The 15420-nt window shown below is 39.4% G+C and overlaps 2 protein-coding genes across 2 annotated transcripts; one reads left to right on the plus strand and one right to left on the minus strand.

Annotated features, from left to right (window-relative positions):
• Positions 1–5833: 5833 nt before the first annotated feature.
• Positions 5834–7450, minus strand: LOC131001021 (uncharacterized). The gene is made up of 3 exons (XM_057927186.1): positions 7287–7450; positions 7136–7201; positions 5834–6141 (listed from the first exon to the last, which is right to left on the minus strand). The coding sequence occupies exons 1-3, from the start codon at positions 7332–7334 to the stop codon at positions 6070–6072; spliced, it is 186 nt and encodes a 61-aa protein (XP_057783169.1). The 5' UTR covers positions 7335–7450; the 3' UTR covers positions 5834–6069.
• A 4085-nt stretch (positions 7451–11535) lies between these two features.
• LOC131001022 (amidophosphoribosyltransferase, chloroplastic-like) lies at positions 11536–13494 on the plus strand. The gene has a single exon (XM_057927187.1). The coding sequence runs from the start codon at positions 11672–11674 to the stop codon at positions 13373–13375; it is 1704 nt and encodes a 567-aa protein (XP_057783170.1). The 5' UTR covers positions 11536–11671; the 3' UTR covers positions 13376–13494.
• Positions 13495–15420: the final 1926 nt, after the last annotated feature.

Here is a 15420-nt window from a genome sequence, read left to right on the forward strand (position 1 = left end):
AGCAGGAAAGATACAAGCGGCTGATGAAGCCAAAGTATCTAGCCAAATTGACGTCTGTTTCATGAAGATGTTCAATCTTCAGGAAGCAACTGAAAAGCCGCTCTTGCGCGCTGTCCGTGAAAATCGGGCAAAAGCAATGCTTTCCGTACAGGGCGGATTACCTGTAGCAGGGGATTCAAGTACCCCTAGCCCAAGTCCTGAGAGAATGGCTTCACAGCCGGACGCTCGAGGAAAAGATGTTGTTAAGGAGTCACTCCCTGAATCAACATGTCAACCCTCCACCTCTGGGGTAAAAGAGGGAGAGATCAGCCTTAGGCCCATGACAGGCCAAGTTAAGGTTGATACTAATCTTATTATTTCTTCTCCTTCTTGGCAGAATTATCAAGACAGGTGGGAGAAACTTCTTACAAGAAGAGGCATTAATCCGGGAAATTGCCGGGTTGATGTTGCAGGAAAATATCCAAGGGTTTGGTTCACGCCAGGAGCCAATCCAAACGATGTTAAAGAATGGTATGAATTTGGGGCATTAGCTTCAGTTTATACCACTTCTCCGGCATTCACCGAAATCAAGGGTCTACCCAAATGGATCCAGAAAACGGTGTTCGACGCATGGGAGAACAACGAGTCCCTCAAAAGGGGAGACGTTCTGGAATTGTACTTCTTCAGTGCAGCTCCAGAGCCAGTTGGCAAAGGAGTCTACAAAGCCTTCCATTTCATCAAGCTTCGAAGACCAGATACAGGAGCCTTGAACCGGATCAAAGTTCCTGAGTTTAATGCCGCAATCGTCTCAACATTTACGGAGGATCAAATCTCCACGAGGCGAGCATGGGGTCTATGGGTCTGTCTCACAGAGATGGACAAAATGAAGTCCAGATTTAAGTTCTTTCAAAGCTCAGATCTGGGAACGTTCCTGGTTAACACAATGACAGGAACAACAACTCAGTTTGCTGAAAATTCTTTCGAGAATAAGAGGCAAACTATTTGGGGAAACAAGATCGCGGGGAGCAAAGAGACTCGTCGCAAATTCTGCAATATGGCTCATGTGAGCCATTGGATCGAGAGAATCTGCGACCAATGTTCGTCGCAGAAGGAACCAGAATTCGGCAAAGGTTTCCTCCCGAAACCTGACAGAAGAAGGTTCCGGTCTGATGAACATGATGAACGTCAGACACCAAAGGGAAGAACACCTCGGGCACCAAAAAAGTAAGGTGGCCGACAAAACTTGGTGAATCATGTGATTCACAGCAAGGATCGCACCCACAAAAGAAACGACAAAAGTGGGTGGAAGAACAGGAGGACCACTCACCAAAAGCTTCAGGACAAAAATGAGTGGAAGAAAAAGTAGCCGGCCCCTACCAGCATTATCACAAGAAGATAAGGCAAGGGTCCAGCACCATGTGATGCCACCAACCAGTGTTGGCAATCAGGGCCGACAAAAGAAGGTGGATGTCATACTCAAGCAAGCTGGCCACGAAGATAGAATCCGAGGCCACCAACCGAGCAATAATAGAGGGGCTCAAACCTCTATATAAACACAAGTGCTGGAGAGAAGAGAGCATCAGAAAATCCACACCCATTTCACACAACACACATCTTCTCTCTAGAAATTATCTTTGTATTTTTCAGTTTTAAATTGTTTTCTTTTAAGTTTTATTTTCTTTTTATTTTTATGTACACAAGTATTGGCTACTATGAGTAGCTAAAACAAGTTGTCTCCTCCCTTGGGGAGTTTTTATGAAATAAAATTAATTATTATATAATTCCTCTATAAACGCTTAGTTTTTGTCCAACTATTCCGGGTTGAGTAAAAATATTTTCTTTATTTTTCCAACATATTATTTAGTCGGCACTTAGTGAAGGAGAAGGGTTGCAACCATCTCTTGCGAGTGTGTGGTTGGTGCGTGCCGGGTGGGCAGACGAGCCGTAAAACGCAACAAGACCGACTCCTGAAGAAGACCAGTCGACGAAGGTATTGTGTTGGTTTAATTTAAGAATTATTTTGAAGTGTTACGGAAGCATGTTGGGCCTGATAAATTGTTAAACTGTTTTGAAATCATAATGAGGGTATTTTGTCTTGGCATGATTTGATTTGGGGGTTATTCTGCAAATTTGATTATTTTGGGGTAGTTTTAGAATTTTCAGAAAATAGTCATGGGAGAAACTAGAAGAATCATAAAAGTGGTGTATTATGGAGCAAAAACTAAAGGTGATTTTATATTCTAGAAAAATGGGAAAGTTGATGTATTTATTGGCCAATACCCCTTCTAGAAATATAGGTGACATGATTTCCACCATTAACCCTTTCTCCAATTTAAATGTTGTTGACTAGAAAAATGATTTCTTTTTTCTTATTTTAAGTCCTCATCCATCACCTTTTCATTTTCTCAATCAAATTTGAGATTCATTTCGTTTATATATATCGGCCGACCGTCTATCATTTCATGGACCATATTACGTTTAATCATAGATAATGACGAAATTATTCACAACGTTCTCTATTAGCATTGTCAATCCACTTAATTATTCCCCTCAGAAAGCTAAAAATATATAGGAAGGAAAAAAAGAGAGGAAATTAATCCACTTTTTACTTTTTCTTGTTTCATTTCTATTTTAATTTATTTAATATAGATCGTTGCATGACCTCATTAGGGATGACAGTGGATTTTGGACCCGGTCCAACCGTTTTTACGGATCTGGATCTTAATTTTTTGGACCCGACGGATCTGGATCTGGATCTCAGTTTTGAAAACGGATCTGGATCTTAAAATTTTAGATCCGGATCCGGCCTAGATCCGACCCGTGGATCCATTTTATTTTATATATATTTTTTATATTTTATATTTAGTTTACTAATAATATTAACTAAATTAAAAATAGTAAATAAATTATATTCAAAAGAATAAAAACTAAAAGTAATTAGATAAAAATATTTTGTGTTATATTTTTCATGATGAAAATTTTATGTTATTGATTTTGTGAATTTTTTTTTATTTAATTTAAAAATAGTAGATCCATGGATCTGGACCTGTGGATCTGACGAATCTGGATCTGGATCCAAAATTTTCAGATCCATGGATCTGGATCTGGTATATGAAAACGGATCTAAATCTGGTATTGGCCAGACCCGATCCAGATCCGGCCCGTTGCCATCCGTAGACCTCATGCATACATTACCTTGCACGGGGGGTCAGGAATTAAATGAAGCTAGTCTAGATTACCATTATACAAAAACCAATGAAATTTCTGTGAAATTTTTCGATGACCCTTCTTTTGTGCTCATCGGTAAATCAGATCGACAATAAATTATGAACGTGAAGGAAAATTAGAATAGTATTTTAGTGTGAGCTATTGAAAATTTGAAACAATAAATAATTTTGTAAAGAATTTCTTTTTCTAAGCCAAGTCACGTCTGAATTATTTTTATTTTTGCTGTGTCAAATTCTGATAGCAGCCACAAGGTCCAATTAAGTGAGCTTGAGTCGGGCCACAAGGTCCAATGAAATGGACTTGAGTTGCATGAAACTTGGGCCCAATAGCTAGTTAATAATAATAATAGTCACCCTTTTACTCTTTATAAAATAAAATAAAAATAATCATGGAAAAATTTGGGAATAACAGTCATTATAAATCCTACAAGAAATTGGGTTTTGCCCACATCACATGCCATGGAACTCTAATGTCCCATGTTGCTCTAAATTCTCTCTCTCTCGAAACTGTTGCTCTAAGTTGATGCACAACATTGCTAATTAATACCATGGGCACTTTCAAGTTCCTGGTAGTTGATCTGATCTTCTAAGCATATTTTATTGACATGTGTGAAATTTTATTTAGTAATTTTGGCATTTGAACTTCATTATCCCAGTCATGCATTTTTGTAGATCCAGGATTTCATTATTAAGTGTAGTAGGTGATAGTCTTTCAAATGAATCAACAATTGCCTTTAGAAATTCATCCATTTTTTGCATGCACAGTCTCTACTTGTAAGGATTGAGTTGAAAATTGATAATTAGTGGACATTTACACTGTGTATTTTTAGTGATTACTCTGTAAATTCGAGTTTTAATGGGACAGATAACCATGATTGTAATCACTTATACGAGTATTTAATTAATTGGATATTTTATAAATTAAAATTAGTTTGGTAAATATCAGGCATTATTATACTGATTTTGGAAAAAGCAGGTAGTAAAATTATTTTTTTAAACGGGTTCAAACTTACGTTAACTTTTATTTAATATTTAATCTTTTGTTATTTATTCTATTCATTTTCTAATGTTTATTTTGTAATGTTCAAGTTGTTATTGCTAAATATATTCAATTATTTTAATAAATAAAACTTAAAATTATAAATTTAATTGAATTTAGGTAATTAGTAAGCTATGATGCACGGATTCTCCAAAAAATAGCACATTGCAGTATTGAATACGCGCAGGGGGCGGGTGCGGGTGCAATTCGCACGGGACTCGCCGCCTAGAAAAAAAAATTTTGGATTCGCGAATCGGGTCGTTTTAGGGTGCATTGAGGGTTGTTTTGAATAACTTCATTATTTTTAGGCTCTTTTGCAATTTTTTTAATTTATTGCCCTACAATTATTTGCAGGGGCGGAGCCAGGCCCCTAAAGATTAGGGGGCAAAAACTTTGCCCCTTTTTTTTCAAAATTTTGGTGGGGCAAGATTTTTTTTATATATAATTATACACATATATATATATATATATATGAATATATTAGCTATATTAAAAAAAATTGAGGGAGGGGGGGGGGGGGGGGGCAATTGCCCCACTTGCTTAAGCTCCACCACTGATTATTTGTGTCTATTCGATCCCTCAACAATGAAGATTATATACGAGATAGATTGACGTTGTCTATTCGTTTGCAATGCAACATTTAATTTATTAATGTTCTTTTCTTTTTTCAATTTGATTGGTTATATATAATAAAATATATAAATATAACAGACGTATCATTTATGAATCGCACCCTATAATTTTTTGAAAATATGTATCTTCGCACTCGAATTGTATTGCTTTCGCACCCGCACCCACCCCTCACACATGTGCAACATAGTTAGTAAGTATTGCTATATGTGTTTGAAACTCAAACGAGTAAAAAAATTATTTTAAAATTAAATTTAAGAGGGGTACTAGTATCGATATTTTAAACGAATTTAGATGATTGAGCTGTACTAATCTCATCATTTTGATTATTATTACACTCTGCCACAATCAAATGATTTTGGTTATAGTATTATACTCTATCACAATTAACGATTTCAAATGACTAGACTCTTACATAAGTATGAAGTTATTTTTATATTAATTATAAATTAGAATATAAATCATTTTTTCGTCAAATTTTGATGAATTACACGCTAGCATATATTTGACCGACTACAAGCCAGTAACAAGTAACCTTTTGTATATAATTATGTAAGGAGGCATTTTTAAAAAAGTAAGTGTCAACAGTAAATTTTATCATTCTTGAAATACCTAAAAAAAAATAGGAAAATACCTAACAACAATATCCAAGCCATGGATGGAGCTAAGAAAATATAACCAGAAGATGAAAATAATTTCCACAAGAAGATGGTTTTAATCCCTGAACAAGACTGATTGTCTTGTCCCTCATTACATATAAAACAACCGAGATGAATTAGCTAATCAAGGATCCCAAAATTTTGCAAATTAGAGATAATATTCTTCTTCATTTTCATCTCATTCTGCTTAATTATATTTCACATCCACTTCTTGTTCCAGTTTCTCCACCACAAGATAAACCTAGTGATTCAACACCACTCTAGCACTTAGACAGAACCAGACATAGAGCAGCCAGGTGTTTTCTTTTCTTCTTTAAAGATGACTAAAGTAACTGCGTTTCCCATGGAACTGTATTATCTGATTTCCCATATTAAAGATAATTGAAACAAAATCGAAGGTTAAATCCCAACAGTTTACACGGTGAAAACGATGCTCCTTCTCATCAGGCCATGACGGAAAATCTCTCTCTCTCTCTCTCTCTCTCTTTATTATTGTGATCACTGTAGAACAAAAACAGAGTCACACACTGCTCCTCTAGTGATGTCCCTCAGCTTCAGCCTTCTTCTGACTCTTTGCTTCAGCCTTCTTCTGACTCTTTGCCTTCATCTGTTGAAATTTAAACAAGGGCGGAATTCAGTCCCCATGAATCTTGTACTCAACTATCTAATATGTCAACCCTACTTAGTATAATAGTATGATTTTGAATGTGACACAAGCACCGCCAATATCATGAAACCATACGTATTTTTTGATGGTTCGTACGAATCACTGTATAGTAAAATAAAAACTTTACATGCACTCAGAATATCCCATAGAACTAGGAATTGCAGGGTGCTTCAATCGCAGAAGAAATAGCTCTCACTCTTTAGGCACTACAATAACTACACACAAGATACTTGATTATTATTATTGCAAATGCAGACTTCCTTGCAATGCTATAACATCTGGTGCCAAATCAAGCAAAGCACAGCATCAGGATATTAGCATTCTCTAGTAATTCTAGTCCCACCATTTCTTTTGGTGATTATAATAGAAGAGAACAGGAATCAGCATTCCTAAAAAACTTATGAATGTAAGAGATCAATTATGTATGCATTAGCAACAACAAGATGACAAACAAATTCTGCCACCATTTCTTTATCACAATCCCCAGCACCATTCTGTAACTAACACCATTTTGTAACCGAAAAATGAATCCCTCCTTCGTGACAATTACACTTTGATCCATACATCAGAAGTTATGAAAAGTTTGTTGCCTGTCTCTAGCAAAATTATCTTAAACCAATATGAAGTACACAGCAGCTCTAAAAGTACGACCTCATTTGAAAGGAAAATACAAATAAATTAAAAGGTAAGCTATTTCACGTTTCCAGCATCATCATCCCTTAATTCCAGATCTAGATGGTCAAAATTCAGACCAACAGAATTTAGATATCCTAATAATTAAATCCGCAGACAAGTGAAAAAAATACCTTCAGAGATCGCTGGAGAAACCTAAAGCTCAACATATACATACACATACATATAGAAGCAAGGATCGACAAAATCAATAAGCATTGAGAGAAGCAAGGAAAATTCACTGAAAGAAAAAGGGGAATACCTTAAGAAACTTAAGCTTTACACTGCCATAAGCGAGTCCGACCGTGAAAGCGGAAACCCTAGCCACCTGTCATTCATGAAAATGCAGATAATGTTCATAAATCAGTGCAGCGAAAGTAATAGATCGGAGATAGAATTGGTAGCGGCCATACCAAAGCGAAGGTGCTCTTGCCAGAGTAAGGTCCAGGAGGCGGCGCCATTGATCGGAGAATATGACGGATGAGAAAAAATAAACCCAAATGTAGAAGCTCAGAGGCTGAAAGAAGGAAGTAGTCAGATCCTGTTATACCACACGTGCGCTTCAAGCGGGAGGTTATCTAGTGTCATGCATACTCGTACTACCGAGCTAATTAAATTAATGGGATAATTACCTCTAATTACAGAATTTCTGGTCATTTTTTTATACTACCATTTGCAAATTATCATATTTATAAGGGTTAAATATCAAATAGATCTCTAACATAGATACTCATATCACATTCAACTTCCTATACTAGACATTAGACCAATCAAACCCCCGATGTCCCAATTTCAATGTAATTAAGTCTGTGTCTTTAACAATCGTTTAACTTCGTTAAATAGTTTTTTTTTTCATTGGTGGTGGGACCCACCAACAATTTGATTGTTGGGTTATGTAGATCTATCTTTATTGCATTATTATGCTTAGATGAATTAGAAGATAAGCCGAAGAAAAAAAAAAGAAAAAAGGAAAAAGAAGTAGAATTAATAAATATTTGTTACATTAAATCATAAGGTGTCTATTTGTTCTAATATTTGGACGGATTCTTATTATAAAAATGCTAATATGAGTGTTACATGTCATTGAATTGATGCTTCTTGATATATGCAAAAATGATTAATTACTTTTAGAGAGTTTAATGAATCTCACACTATTTATAATATAGCTCAAATGATATATAATTGTTATTTTAAATAAATATCGTTTAATTATATATTTAAAAAAATTATGTTGGTTTTGATAATACGGTTACCAATATCGCTACTATACCCGAATTAATTGAAGCATGTTGACCTTCATTTGAATTTGAATATTTTCATGCTAGATATATATGTCACATTTTAAATTTATGCGTACAAAATGTTTATTTTCTTTTTAATAAGGTTGTTGAACCAATTAGAAATGATGTTAAAATTTTACATAGCAAAATGTTTATTGCTAAAAAATGGCAAATATATTGTTGTCAAAAAAATACTACTAGTTATACAACTTTTATTAAAGATACTTCAACTAAATTCAACATAAAATATGTTTAATTATACCCTATAGCATAAAGAACATTTATGTGGTTTTTTTTTAAAGTTCAAGAAGTCAATGTGACTTTGTTGCCCACTTATTGGTATGATTGCATGGATTTATTTAATTTGTTAAAAGTTATTCAAATTGCAACTGTTGAATATTTTATTCAAAATTTTAATGTATTTTTAATTACTAAAATTTTAGATCCTAAATGAAAACTTGTAGATATTTTTCAAATATTAGAAATCTATTATAGATCCTTTGGAGAAATACCATTTTATGAAATTCGATTACCAAAACGGTGAAACATGAGATTGGGTACTTTCCAATGTAGAATAAATCAAGGATGTAATAGAAAAAATGTTAAGGGCTCTATTTAATAAAGGGTTAAAGTACAGATCCACCCATGAAGTGAACACCCCTAGAGCGTTCCACTCCCCATACTCGATGTTGGCTCAAATAACTCCCCATAGCCCATAAATATACTACATTTAAACCCACCCGATAAACGACCCGTTCACGCCGTTAACTTATTATTATTATTTTTAAATCTTTGTGCGAAATCTGCGGCCTTCAGCGAGGGGGACACGCGGTCGATCAGAGCTCCGACGGAGGGGTAGCTGAATGTGAAGAGCTTGTCGGCGGGAGACTGCACGAGGACCGAAACTTCGGCGCCGCAGAGGACGGCGAGCTCACTGGCTTTACAGAAAAGGGCGTCGCGGCGCTTTTCCAATCCCCAATCAACCTAGGGTTTTGGCAATGTCCCCGAGCAGGAAGCTGCCATTATTGAGCTACCTGCTGCAGCGTCTACTCCGCCGCCATCGTCGCTTTTAATCAACGATGGGAAAGTCCTCGTTTCAGGTAAATGCGTGGATGTGTGAATTACGAAAATGCCAAATTTCATAGTTTGTTTGTCTAACTAGAGATCGTTTTTTGGTAGTGGAAGCTTTAATTTGTTCCTATATCCAAGTACAATGTTGTATCTTGTGTAATTTGATCCCAAATTGTTTCCACAGTTGAGGTTTTACTGAAACCATCTAGCACAGCACGGGCTGAAGATGTCCGTATAGCAGTGGAGAGGTAAAATTCAGGTACTGCGAGTATGGCTTTTGTGTTTATTGCAGTGTTAATTGGATACAAGTGCGTGTATCTTTTACTTCTGGTATTTTGTATCTTCTTTTTCTGATTGATGATTATGTTGTGGTTTGTGATTCCGACATAGAACCGCAACAAAACGAGAATTAGTTTTTCGGCAGAGCTCGGGGAGTTGAGGAATTTGGTGAATTTATCGCTGTACATAAACAGGCTCACTGACCTGTTGCCGGAGAAGCTCGACTCATGGAGAAGGTGAAAGGGGGGTGGTGGTGGATAGTGGGCTGTTTATCAGGTGGGTTTAAATGGCATGAACGGGCCGTTTATCAGGTGGGTTTAAATGTAGTATTTTTATGGGTTATGAAGAGTTGTTTGAGCCAACGTCGAGTATGGGGAGCGGAACGCTGTAGGGGTGTCCACTTCAGGGGTGGATTTGTACTTTAACCCTTTAATAAATATGAAGAAAAATATGCTCAATTAAACTTTCTTCAAGAAATGTAACAAGTAGTAGTAGTCACTCAAACCGTATCACCTTTGTTCCAAGACCATTCTCGTTTACCCTAAGGGCCGAGCTCGTAACGAGTTAGATATATATTTGTCTAGTATTTCTATTTTGGAAGACACATGACCATGTTCTCAAATCAAAGTGTTGAATTGGTGGTCTACGCACGAAAATGATTTTCCCATTATCTCCATCATGACGAATGAGATCTTTGTTGTTTCAGCTTCCACTGTATCGATCGAGCAAGCATTTAACATTGGCATGCACGTGTTGGACGAAATAATAAGCAACATGGATACACAAAATATGGAGGTCGCCATGTTGCTTGACATTAGTCCAAAGTTGAGTTAAGAGCTCAAGAAAACAAATGAGATCAAGCCGACGAGAGCCCAAATATAAAGTCGCTGAATTTGAAAGATTCGACGCCGATGGAAATTTGCTGATTAGGAGGGACAAGCCACGCCGAGCCGAATAGATAAGTTAAGGTAAGAGAACTACGTGGACTTTGATTTTTCATTCATCTAAGATACATAGGTCACTTAATTTAAATATTAATATTAAAATTGAGCTCAAGTCATTTATTCATTTTCTTCCCTTACATTTTATTTTCAAAGATGTAATTTTCCTCCTTTTATTCTTTAGGATTAGAAATTAGTCTTCATTCTTTAAAATTAGTATTTAGTTTACTCATATAATCCTATTGTTTAATTCACTAATTAGATTTTGTAAATTAAAGATTATTGTAATTTATTTTTACGTGTAAATTGTAACATTTTTACTTTGAATTCAATAAAAATGTGAATTTTATTATAGTTTGAGTGTTAGTTTAATTTTATTTCATTTAATATTTTTAACAATTTAATTACATGTAATGTATTAAATAATGTAATTTCAAAAGAAAAATATACACATTACATCTAAATTTAAAAAAAAAAAAATCGACGATTTCGACCCTTGAACCGCAGTTCAAAGCTTGGCCTGGAATCGCCTCCATCCTCAAACATACAGTTTACGATTCACCCTCCCGATAAACTGAAACTGCTGATTTAGACTCGGAATCGGCGATTTTCGGCCCGTGGACATCACTAATTTATTCTGAGCATCCAACCTATAATTAATTACTAATAAACTTTCCATGATAATCATCATCGACCCCTCAAAGTCTTCTTCGACGGTACCATTTTAGAAAACTACTCTCTCGTTTCATGACAATAAACTTCTTAGAAAAAAGTGGGACAGATTTTAAGACGAGACTCTCGAGTGTATTATAAATTGTGAAAATATGTTATAATTAATATTGTGTTATTTTAATTTATATTGAGAGTAATGAAAATATAAAGAAAAATAAAGGTAAATAATAAGGTACTATAAGTGGTTTGAGTATATTCCAAAAATATAAGTAGAATTTTTTCTTGAACATGCTAAAAAAATATACTAGTATAAAATTTTATCATAAACAACGGAGTTTTAAATTTAGTTTATTTACATTTAATTAGTCTAAATTCTTTATGATATAAACTAACCGACCAATGACATCCTTCCTTCACGCTCACTAGGGTCACCGGTTGCATACCCTAACATTCCTCCATCCTTCTCTCCAGTCTCGCTCATCACAACACAATATCTAAGGCAAAACCTAGCAACACACTTCGGCTATTCATAGTCCATTTCTCCCTAAACCCTCCATGGCCGCCTCCACCGCCTCAACCGCCGCCACCTCCTATCGTGCCACCTCCTCCACCCGCCTCAACGCTCTCATCCCGCCGTCCACCACCTCATTCACCCTCCCTTCCATAACCCCCCAAAAATCCCTCCACGTCACCCTCTCCAAAAACCCTATCTCAGAAATCATCTCCAGTTACAAAACCTCCTCAGATTCGGATTCGAGCATCCCCTTCGACGGCGACGACAAGCCCCGCGAAGAATGCGGCGTCGTCGGAATATACGGCGACCCCGAGGCCTCCCGCCTCTGCTACCTAGCTCTCCACGCGCTGCAGCACCGCGGCCAGGAGGGCGCCGGGATCGTCTCCGTCCACGATAACGTCCTCCACTCCGTGACTGGCGTCGGCCTCGTCTCCGAGGTCTTCAACGAGTCGAAGCTGGATAAATTGCCTGGAGACATGGCCATCGGCCACGTCAGGTACTCGACGGCCGGCGCCTCCATGCTGAAGAACGTTCAGCCCTTCGTCGCCGGATACAGATTCGGCTCCGTCGGAGTCGCGCACAACGGGAATTTGGTGAACTACCAGGCTCTTAGGGAAGAGCTCGAGGAAAACGGCTCGATTTTCAACACGAGCTCCGATACGGAGGTCGTTCTGCACCTGATTGCGATATCGAAGGCGCGGCCGTTTTTTCTGAGGATTGTTGAAGCTTGCGAGAAGCTGGAGGGGGCTTATTCGATGGTTTTCCTGACGGAGGACAAGCTGGTTGCGGTTCGCGACCCGTTCGGGTTCCGGCCGTTGGTGATGGGGCGGAGGAGCAACGGCGCGGTGGTGTTCGCGTCGGAGACTTGCGCGTTGGATCTGATAGAGGCAACGTACGAGAGAGAGGTCTATCCCGGCGAAGTCATCGTGGTGGATAAAGAAGGGGTTCAATCGGTTTGTTTGATGCCTCATTTCGAGCCAAAATCGTGCATCTTCGAGCATATCTACTTCGCGTTGCCTAATTCGGTTGTGTTCGGGCGATCCGTGTACGAATCGAGGCGTGCGTTTGGGGAAATTTTAGCTACGGAGTCGCCGGTGGATTGCGATGTAGTGATTGCGGTGCCGGACTCAGGTGTGGTGGCGGCGCTAGGGTACGCGGCGAAAGCAGGGGTGGCGTTTCAGCAGGGGCTGATCAGGTCGCATTACGTGGGGCGGACGTTCATCGAGCCGTCGCAGAAGATTAGGGACTTCGGCGTGAAGCTGAAGCTGTCTCCGGTGAGGGCGGTGCTGGAGGGGAAGCGGGTGGTGGTGGTGGATGACTCGATTGTAAGAGGAACGACGTCGTCCAAGATAGTGAGGCTGATCAAGGAAGCAGGGGCGAAGGAGGTTCATATGAGGATTTCGAGCCCTCCGATCATAGCTTCGTGCTACTATGGAGTGGATACGCCTAGCCCCGATGAGTTGATCTCGAATAGGATGAGTGTGGAGGAGATTAGGGACTTCATTGGCTGCGATTCGCTCGCGTTTCTGCCAATTGATAGCTTGAAGAGGCTGCTGGGGGGCGACGCCCCCAACTTCTGTTACGCATGTTTTTCGGGCAAGTATCCGGTGGAGCCGACGGGGAAGGTGAAGAGGGTCGGCGATTTTCTTGATGATGGATTGAGCGGGAGCATGGAGTCCATCGATGGAGGTTGGCTCAGTGGAACCAGAAACAGGAAGATGGAGGAGCTCAACTTCTCTGCCTAGTCTAATCGCTTGTATCTTTGCTTCTTTTGTTGGGAATATTGCCAAGAATTTTGAATCATGTCGCAATTCTATCTTTTCATCTACACTCAAAACAACAAGTACAAAATTTTGGCGACGAATTAGAATGTGTTTTGATATGTTTTTCTGAGGGAAAAAGGCATAATTGTCGTTTGACATTCTTGGTGCCATGAATTTGAATTCTTCAATTTCAAGTCATTCAAAAATTTGGCCGAATTGGAAGAATAGAAACTGAAATTAGATACATCAAATTTTGAAGAAAGGCGAATAGTTACCAAGCTGGAAAAAATTATGCACTCAATTCTGTTTCGTTCTTCTATTTCCACTTTAGGCTCTACATCTATTAGAGCATCGGCAACGCCTTACTCGAGTGCACTCGAGTAAGGCGTTGCCTTCGTGTATGTGCGTTGCGGGGGGGGGGGGGGGGGCGACTCGAGTATTGCTCGAGTGCTCGTGTAGCACTCGAACGGCGCTCAGCACGCGCTCTTTTAGCCGTTTGAGCATTTTTTTTCCTCTTCTTTTCTCCCTATAAATAATACTTCTCCCTCCCTCATTCATCACAACTCACTCTTCATTCATCACAACTCACTCCTTCTTCCTCCTACAATTTTTTCTTGCAAAATATCATCTTCGTTCTTCCAAAAATGTCGTCACCCGAACATGATTCTTCGCCCGATTCCGACGAAGTAGCTGAAAAGTTCATGGAGTTGGTTGAGTTGCAGAAACAAGTGCTTCAATCATACTGCCCCCAACCGGCGCCAGAGCCGGCGCGTGTCAAACGTCCCCGATCATACGTCCACCGTGATCGTGAAGAGGCCCATGTACGTCTCATGCAAGACTACTTCATCGACAATCCAACGTACGACCCTATTTTTTTCCGGCGTCGTTTTCGCATGCAGAAGGAGCTGTTCTTGCGCATCGTCGAGGTTGTTCAAGGTGAAGATATTTTCTTCCATATGAGCACTGATGCACTCGGTCGAGATTCTCTTTCTCCTTTACAGAAATGCACGTTGGCTATCCGCCAATTAGCCACCTGGGTTAGTGCGGATATTTTCGATGAGTATCTCAAAGTGGCGGACTCAACCGGGCGTGTATGCCTCAAGAAGTTCTGCAAGGCGGTCATACGGGCTTTTGGAGCCTATTACCTGCGCCGTCCAACGCCAACTGACGTGCAACGCCTACTTCATATGCACGAGGCGCGACATGGTTTTCCCGGGATGCTCGGGAGCTTAGACTGCATGCATTGGGCGTGGAAGAACTGCCCAAAGGCGTGGCACGGCGCCTACACACGCGGGGATCAGGGAGAGCCCACCTTGATATTGGAGGCCGTTGCATCTTTCGATTTGTAGATTTGACACGCCTTCTTCGGCGTTGCTGGTTCAAACAACGACATCAATGTGCTGAATTAGTCGCCTCTCTTCTCCGACGTGTTAGGAGGAACTGCGGCGCCGGTGGTCTTTCATGCCAACCAGCGCGAATACCGGATGGGCTACTATTTGTCTGACGGCATATATCCGGAGTGGCGTTACTTCGTCAAGAGTCCATCAATGGCAACCAATCCGAAGGAGGCAAGGTTCAAGAAGATGCAAGAATCGGCACGGAAGGATGTCGAACGCGCCTTCAGGGTCCTTCAAGCTCAGTGGGGAATAATTCGAAGTCCGGCGCGCAATTGGTACGTAGAGCACCTGAATGACATCATGTTGTGTTGCATCATTCTCCACAACATGATTGTGGAGCACAAAGGTGAAGCGGCTGCCAACTGGAGAGATGATGATGGGGCGTCTAGCAGTGCTTCGACGGAGAGTGCTGGACAAACACCGGTGTCCTTCGAGGAATATGTGCGAAGGGATACACTTCTCCGAGATAGACATCTACATGCTCAGCTCCGAAATGATTTGGTGAAGCACCTTTGGGCACGTTTCGGACCTCTAGGGCCAGAGTAGTTAATTTTTAGGAATTGTTTTTATTTTATTTAAGTTTTATGTAATATTTAGGATTTTATAATTAATGTAATTTAAATTTGAAAT

This window comes from Salvia miltiorrhiza, chromosome 8, assembly GCF_028751815.1.
Source record: "Salvia miltiorrhiza cultivar Shanhuang (shh) chromosome 8, IMPLAD_Smil_shh, whole genome shotgun sequence".
Classification (NCBI taxonomy): Eukaryota; Viridiplantae; Streptophyta; class Magnoliopsida; order Lamiales; family Lamiaceae; genus Salvia; species Salvia miltiorrhiza.